Genomic DNA, 8,994 nt, shown 5'->3' with positions numbered 1-8,994 from the left:
TCCATCAAGGAAGTTAAGATTACCACTCTGAAAAACCTGAAGCTCCCCAACACAGAAAACTTCAAAGAGTCTTGTGGAGTCTGAGGTCACAGAGAAAGAAACTGTAAGGGAAAACATAGCCTTACATTTACAGGTGATTACTAGAAAAACTGAAACTGTTGCTGTAGAGTCAACTGAACTTTTACCAAGTGAAAGAAAACCAGAGATTCCAAAGGTTTCTCTTGAGCTTGCAATCAAGGACCAGATTCCAACTCAAACGGAACATGACAGTGAAAGGCTGTCACTCTCATCTACAGAGCAAGTTACTGCTGTTGCTTTGGAAGACGTGTCTCCCATACAAACTGGAGGAAAGTCAGATGATGTGGAATTTTCCATAGCTCCCGAGTCAGTCCCTACCATTGAAAGACAGCCTGATGCAGAAAATGAATATACTAAGAAAGAGCTTGACAATGTGACATCTACCACACCTTCAGAGGTGGTCACTGTGCAGACTGAACATGCTATGGTGGAACTGACAAAGAAAGAGGAAGAGACTGGTAGTCAGAGATCTCCAGTATCTCCAGAGGTTGCCACAGCAACAACAGAAATTACTGCTATGAATAAAGGAAAGCTTTCACCACCCAAAAGAAAGTCAAAGAGTCGTAAAGCTTCCTCAGAACTTATTAGTACGGATTTGTCTGAGACTTTGAAAGAACCTGAATCTGTGGGTTTCACCAAGGAAGCTAAAATTACCACTTTGGAAAAACCTGAATCACGCCAAACAAGGAAATCTTCAAAGAGTCTTGTAGAGTCCAAGAAAATAGAGAAAGAAACAGAAATGGGAAACACAGCTTTAAATGTACAGGTGATTGCTGAAAAAACTGAAACTGTTGCTGTAGAGTCAACTGAACTTTCACCAAATGAAAGAAAACCAGAGATTCCAAAAGCTTCTCTTGAGCTTGCAATCAAGGACCAGATTCCAACTACAAAGGAACATGACAGTGAAACACTGTCAGTCTCATCCACAGAGCGCTCACCACCCAAAAGAAAGGTAAAGAGTCGTAAAGCTTCCTCAGAACTTATTACTGCAGATTTGCCTGAGACTTTGAAAGAACCTCAATCTGTGGGTTCCATCAAGGAAGTTAAGATTACCACTTTGGAAAAACCTGAAGCTCCCCCAACACAGAAAACTTCAAAGAGTTTTGTGGAGTCTGAGGTCACAGAGAAAGAAACTGTAAGGGAAAATATAGCCTTACATTTACAGGTGATTACTAGAAAAACTGAAACCGTTGCTGTAGAGTCAAGTGAACTTTCACCAAGTGAAAGAAAAAAAGAGATTCCAAAGGTTTCTCTTGAGCTTGCAATCAAGGACCAGATTCCAACTCAAACACAACACGACAATGAGATTCTGTCAGTCTCATCTACACAGCAAGTTACTGCTGTTGCTTTGGAAGACGTGTCTCCCATACAAACTGGAGCAAGGTCAGATGATGTGGAATTTTCCATAGCTCCCGAGTCAGTCCCTACCATTGAAAGACAGCCTGATGTAGAAAATGAATACACTAAGAAAGAGCTTGACAGTGTGAAATCTACCACACCTTCAGAGGTGGTCACTGTGCAGACTCAACATGCTATGGTGGAACTGACAAAGAAAGAGGAAGAGACCGATAGTCAGAGATCTCCTGTATTTCCAGAGGTTGCCACAGCAACAACAGAAATTACTGCTATGAATAAAGGAAAGCTTTCACCACCCAAAAGAAAGTCAAAGAGTCGTAAAGCTTCCTCAGAACTTATTAGTACGAATTTGTCTGAGACTTTGAAAGAACCTGAATCTGTGGGTTTCACCAAGGAAGCTAAAATTACCACTTTGGAAAAACCTGAATCACCCCCAACAAGGAAATCTTCAAAGAGTCTTGTAGAGTCCAAGAAAATAGAGAAAGAAACAGAAATGGGAAACACAGCTTTAAATGTACAGGTGATTACTGAAAAAACTGAAACTGTTGCTGTAGAATCAACTGAACTTTCACCAAGTGAAAGAAAACCAGAGATTCCAAAAGTTTCTTTTGGGCTTGCAATCAAGGACCAGATTCCAACTACAAAGGAACATGACAGTGAAACACTGTCAGTCTCATCCACAGAGCGCTCACCACCCAAAAGAAAGTCAAAGAGTCGTAAAGCTTCCTCAGAACTTGTTAGTATGGATTTGCCTGAGACCTTGAAAGAACCAGAACCTGTTGGTTCCATCAAGGAAGTTAAGATTACCACTCTGGAAAAACCTGAAGCCCCACCAACAAGGAAAACTTCAAAGAGTCTTGTGGAGTCTGAGGTCACAGAGAAAGAAACTGTAAGGGAAAACATAGCCTTACATTTACAGGTGATTACTAGAAAAACTGAAACTATTGCTGTAGAGTCAACTGAACTTTCACCAAGTGAAAGAAAACCAGAGATTCCAAAGGTTTCTCTTGAGCTTGCAATCAAGGACCAGATTCCAACTACAAAGAAACATGACAGTGAAACACTGTCAATGTCATCCACAGAGCGCTCACCACCCAAAAGAAAGTCAAAGAGTCGTAAAGCTTCGTCAGAACTTATTAGTACAGATTTGCCTGAGACTTTGAAAGAACCTCAATCTGTGGGTTCCACCAAGGAAGCAAAGATTACCACTTTGGAAAAACCTGAAACCCCCCCAACAAGGAAAACTTCAAAGAGTCTTGTGAAGACCAAGGACACAGAAAATGAAACAGAAAGAGAAAATGCAGCCTTACATTTACAGGTGATTACTAGAAAAACTGAAACTGTTGGTGTAGAGTCAACTGAACTTTCACCAAGTGAAAGAAAACCAGAGATTCCAAAGGTTTCTTTTGAGCTTGCAATCAAGGACCAGATTCCAACTACAAAGGAACATGACAGTGAAACACTGTCAGTCTCATCTACAGAGCAAGTTACTGCTGTTGTTTTGGAAGACGTGTCTCCCACACAAACTGGAGGAAAGACAGATGATGTTGAACTTTCCATAGCTCCTGATCCAGTCCCAACTATTGATAGACATCCAGATGCAGAAAATATGGATCAGAACATTTCCCTGGAAAAACCTGAACTCCCTATATCAAAGAAGACTTCAAAGAGTCTATTGGTGTTCAACGAAATGGAGAAAGAAATTGAAAACGGAAAAGCACATTTAAGTTTGCAGACAGTCAAACTTAAATGTGCAACTGACAGTATTTCTATAGAATCAACTGAGTTTTCACCAAGTGAAAGAAAGTCAGAGAGTCCAAAAGTTTCTCTTCAGCCTGATAACAAGGCACCAGAATGCACAGCACCTCAATCTGATGCAAGAGATTCAGACACAGCGCCACAAATGCAGCCATGTCTTTCTTCTAGTTTTACAGATACAACAAATATTGCAGATTACATTGACAAATTATGGACTAACACAGAAGAGGTTCAGAAGAGGTATTTAGTTCTTGAGCTGCCTGATCGAGCAGTCCCACAATTGTTTGAGACAAACCAATATCAGCCAGACACAACAATTTGTGATAGCGAATCTACTACTTTTGCCATTGTTTCAATGGAGCAGCCTCATGAGACAGAGACAGATGTAACAGAAATTGCCCCATCTAAGCTAAATGAAACTATGAGTCAGCAGACAGTCTCAGATACCTTGCAAATACAACCTGAAGTCAACATCCAACATGACGATGACCAAAATATTTTAGGCAACGTTCAAAACTCTCTTGAAGATGAAGCATTCAAAGCTGAAGAAATGAGTATAAACACAAGAATACAAACATCTGAAAATATAACTGTCTCAGTGCAAAAGGACCCTGAGATGCACATGGAGCACTTGACTGTACAGTGTGAGACCACACCACAAAGCAAAGTTGAGACAAGCAGGGTAGAACTCCAAGTAAGCAGTGCTGAAGGGAAGGATATTAATGCTGATCAAGGCTCTAGTCAGCCTACTGCTACTGTTTTCGCTTCAGAAAAACATGTGCCCATGAGCCCAGATGACAAGTCTGTTACAGGGGATAAAATACAAGTGAAGACTAAAGTGGACTATGAAATACCAGCCAGCCATAAAACTGCAGGTGCGGTTCACCCAGAGGAAGCTACAGTCGGAGTACAGATGCAACAAATCAGCATTGAAATGCAAGACAATGTGGAGATGTATGCCTCTTCTCGACCTGCACTTCTGCAGGCAGGTGAAGAAGAGAGAGTATCTGCAGAAATAAGCTTATCTGAGCAAGACACTATAAAATCAGACATGGTGATTGAGCTAGAGATCTTGAAAACCACACAGGATAGCAAAGAGGAGCTGAAGGACTACAACTTAAAAGAGGAGGTCTTTAGAAAAGATGTACTTGATTTACCCAAAAGCTTGGATGAAAAGGAAATATCGGGGGACTCTGAAGTACGAGTTTTACAGCTGGATATACCTACGAGTCATGAAGAACAGGAAAACACATTTGTCATGACAGCAGCAGAACCAACGGTAGATACAGCTCGATCAAGTATGCAGTGTGAAGAAAAAGAGACTGCAGTTCAGGTTCACCCTGAAGAGGCTACACTCATAATCAAGGTGCAAGAACTCAGCACAGAAACGCCAGAGGATGTGGCTCAGAGTGACTCTACTCAAACTGCTCTGCTGCAGCCAGTTGTAACAGAGACAATATCTGCAGAAATAAGCTTATTTAAGGAAGACACTGTAAAACCACAAACAGCAACTGAGTTAGAGATCCTGGGAACCACACAGAATAGACCAGAGGAGCTGACGGATTACAACTTAAAAGAGGAGGTCTCCAAAACAGATGTACTTGATGTATCCCACAGTTTGGATGAAAAACTGGTTACAGTAGAGAAAAACCTGGTTGAGCCTCAAGTGCGAGTTTTACAAATGGACATACCAACCAGTAATGAAGAACAGAAACAGACGTTTGTCATGACAGCAGCAGAACCAACGGTAGATACAGCTCAATCAAGTTTGCAGTGTGAAGGAGTTCATGTACCCTCTGAGGAGGCTGAAGTTATAGTCAAAGTGCAACCAATTACCATGGACACACAAAAGTATCTGGATCAAAGTGATTCCTCTCAAAATGCACTCCTTCAAAGTGAAGCAGGGACAATGTCTGTAGAAATAAACATATCCAAGCAAGATACTGTAAAACCAGAAAAACTGACTGAGCAGGAGCTCCTGAAAAACACAAAGGATAGACCTATCATAACTAAGGAAACTGGGCTCCAGAAAGAGCACTCTTTATTGTCAACACATAGAGGGAGTGATATACCCATGAGCCTGGATGAAAAAGCAGAAAAAGTCCAAGTGGAGCCTGATGTTGTTTTACCAGCCAGCTATGAGGAGCATGAAAGATCATTTGTCTCGAAAGCAAATGTGCCAAGAACAGATATAAGTATCCAGTCTGAACATGCTCAAATAAACAAAGATTTGACTTCAGCTGATGTTCAACCTGAAGAAGAAATTAGCTTCACAATAAAGGTGCAGCAAATGAAAACTAAAATGCCAGTGGATCTCGTGGCTCAGTGTGAAACTACTCAAACTGCACTTTTTCAGCCAGGTGAAGCAAAGGAAACACAATCTGCAGAAATAAGCTTACCTGAACAAGACACTGTAGAACCACAAACAATGATTGCGCTAGAGAGCTTGAAAACTGCACAGGCTAGATCAGTGGAGGTGAAGGATTACAACATGAAACAGGATGTCCCCACAAAAGATGTGCTTGATTCACTCAAAAGCTTGGATGAAAAATCAGTTGCAATAAAGCAAATTCAAGTGGAGCCTCAAGTGAAAGTTTTACAGCTGGATATACCAATCAGTCAAAAAGAACAGGAAAAGATATTTGTGAAGACATCAGCAGAACCAAAACCAGATACAGCTCAATTAAGTATCCAGCGTGAAAGGGAGCTGGGAAATAAAGATGAGACTTCAGCTGAGGTTACACAGGAGACTGAATTTATAATCAAAGTGCAACAAATCACCACTGACAGACAAGGAGATGTCACTCAGAGCGACTCCAGTCCACCGGCTGAAGTAGGGATAGCTTCTGCAGAAATAAACTTATCAGTGCAAGGCACTGTAAAACTAGAACTAGTGACTGAGCAAGAGCTCTTGAAAACCACAAAGCATAGATCTACTGTGACTAAGGAACTTGTGATCCAAGGTGAGCAGCCCAAACCATATGAACTGGATGACATACCCATGAGCCTGGGTGACAAGATGATTACAAAAGAGAAAGTCCAGGGGGAGCCTGAGGTCCCTGTTTCACCAACCAGCCAGGAGGAGGATAAAAGAACATTTGTTGTGGTAGCAGATGTACCAAGAGCAGATGTAGCTCATTCAAGCATCCAGTCTGAAATCATTTCAGTAAACAAAGATTTGACTGCCGCTGATGTTCAACCAGAGGAAGCTGCTAGTCCAGAAGATGTGGTGCAGCGCGACTCCACTCAACCTTCTCTGCTGCAGACAAGTGAACCAGACACAATCCCTGCAGAAATTTGCTTATCTGAACAGCATGCTGTAAAACCAGAAATGGTGACTGAGCAAGAGCTCTTGAAGACCACAGACAGCAGAACAGACATGTCTCAAACAAATATCAAATGTGATTCAGAACTTGAAAAGAAAGATGTGAGTCCAGCTGATGCTCACCCTGGGGAGGCAACAGTTGGAGTGGAGGTGCAACAAATCAGCACTGAAACACAAGAAGATGTAGCTCTGGTGGACTTGACTCAACCTGCACTGCTGCCGCCAAGAAAAATTGCATCTGCCGAAATTAGCTTACCTGAGGGAGAAGCTGTACAATCAGAAACAGTAACTGAGCAAGAACTCATGAAAACTACACAGTTCTCCACGAATGTTGTGCTTGATTCACCAAAAAGTGTGGATGAACTGTCAGTCACAGTGGAGAAAAATCAAGCGGAACCTCAAGTGTGTATTTTACAACTCAATATGCCAACCAGCGACAAGGATCATGAAAGAACGTTAGTCATGACAGCAGCAGAATCAAGAGGAGATAGACAAGAGGATGTTCAGTTTGACTCTGTTCAACCTGGACTGCTGGAAAACAAAGCAGTAAGTTCTACAAAAATAATTGTATCTGAGCCACACAATGTAAAATCAGAAATAGTGTCTAAGCAAGAAATCTTGAAAACCACACAAGATAGACCTATGGTGACTAAGGACCTTGTGGTCCAAGCAGAGCCCTCTGAAGCTTCAGTCACAGTGAAGGAGAAACAAATTAGCACTGAAAGACCAAAAATTGCAGCTCAGAGTGACTTCACTCAAATTGCACTGAGGCAATCAAGTGAAGCAGAGACAACATCTGCACATATAAGCTTACCTGAGCAAGACACTGTAAAACAAGAAACAGTGATTGAGCTAGAGATCTTGGAAATCGCACAGGACAGACCTACAGGGATTAAGGAACTTGGGGTCAAAGAAGGCTCCTCTAAATTGTTAATGCATGGCATGGATGATGTACCCACGAGCCTAAGTGACAAGTCTGTTAGAGTAGAGGAAACCCAGATTGAGCCTGAGGTGCTTGTTTTACAAGTAGAAGTACCAACCAGTCGTCATGAGCATGAACAGACATCTTTCATGATAGAAAAAAGTGACTCCGCTCAGCCTGCTCTGCTGGAGCCAGAGGTCAGTGGAGAGCTCTTGAAAACCACAGAAGACAGACCTATGGTGACTAAGGAACTTGGCGTCCAAGACAAGCACCCTAAAGTATTAACACATGGAGTGGAAGACGTACCCACAAGCCTGGATGTCAAATTTGTTAAAATGAAGAAAATTCAGATGGACCCTGAGCTGCTTGTAATATCAGCAGTTCAAGAAGAGCATGTGTCAAGAACAGATACATCTCAATCAAGTATCCAGTGTGAAAGTTCAGAAGAACACAGAGATACGAGTGCAGCTGAGGTTCTTCCTGAAGAGGCTGGAGTTAAAACCACAGTAGTAGAAGTCCAACAATTTAGGACTGAAATGAAGGAAGGTGTAGCTCAGACTGCCGCAGCTCAATCTCTACTGATACGTGCAGGTGAAACAGAGTCAACATCTGTAGAAATAAGTTTATCCGAACAAGACACTGTAAAACCAGAAACTCTTACTAAGTTGAAGTTCTGGAATACCACAGAGGAGAGACCAAAGGAGGTCAATCTGCGAGAGGAGGTTGTAACTAAAGATGTACTTGATGCACCCAAAAGCCAGCATGAAGTGTCTGTTACAGTGGAGAAACTCAGCATAGGGCCTAGCGTACCCACTCTACAGCCAAATATACCGGCCACCATAACCACATCTGTTGTGATAGCAACAAGTACAAGGAATGACAGTGATCAAACAACTACGAAGTCTGAAAAAATAACACCAAACCAAGAGCTTAGGTCTCTTGAAGCAGAGAAAGAAAAGCCTGCATCTGAGATGACTAAAGCAGATGTTCCAAAAAGCTTTACCGAACTCCCGTCAAAACCAGTTGTGTATCCTAAAGTCCAAACAGATGCAACAAATAGGAAAGAAGAAGAACAGAAGCAGAAGAAGAAAATTCAAGAAAAGGAAAAAGAAAGAAGCACCAGTGTAGAACCGCCAATCAGGATAAGCACAACAATCACCACCACTACCATGGAGGCCACTGAAACAAGGCTTCAGAAACTGCCACAGGTATGTTATGAGGGCTATGATGACCTATTTTTCTATGATAAAGTGCAATTATGTGAACCCTGCATCCTATATAGACTAATGCATAGCCTACATGTAAAACATGAACTTGTCCACCAAAAGCCAGTCCAGAAAAGCCTTCAATCTTGCAAAGGGAAACTCTTGATTGCAGAAAGAAGTTGTATTATGCAGAGGTCTTTCAAAAAACAAATGTAATTTCTCAATTGATGTATGATTTCACTTCTTCAGAGTTAATGACCTCAGCTGTTAGTCAAGTCTTATTTAATACAACTTAATGTTTTTGTAAAATTTGGTCACAAAGAGCAGCGGTCCTCAACCTTTTTTGCGCC

The 8,994-nt window shown here is 41.7% G+C and overlaps 1 protein-coding gene across 3 annotated transcripts in view; it reads left to right on the top strand.

Moving 5' to 3' along the window:
- Positions 1-95: 95 nt before the first annotated feature.
- The window catches only part of LOC116310783 (titin-like), a 27,805-nt gene continuing 18,906 nt past the window's right edge, over positions 96-8,994 (top strand). For all 3 annotated transcript variants that reach the window (XM_039602897.1, XM_039602896.1, XM_039602895.1), the window contains exon 1: positions 96-8,647. In XM_039602897.1, coding sequence (XP_039458831.1) covers positions 503-8,647 — 8,145 coding nt within the window. In that variant the 5' untranslated portion in view covers positions 96-502. The remainder of the gene's footprint in view (positions 8,648-8,994) is intronic.

This window comes from Oreochromis aureus, linkage group 19 (genome assembly GCF_013358895.1).
Source record: "Oreochromis aureus strain Israel breed Guangdong linkage group 19, ZZ_aureus, whole genome shotgun sequence".
In the NCBI taxonomy this organism is placed as follows: Eukaryota; Metazoa; Chordata; class Actinopteri; order Cichliformes; family Cichlidae; genus Oreochromis; species Oreochromis aureus.
Note: the sequence above shows the minus strand (reverse complement) of the source record. Positions and strands in the feature narration are given on the sequence as shown.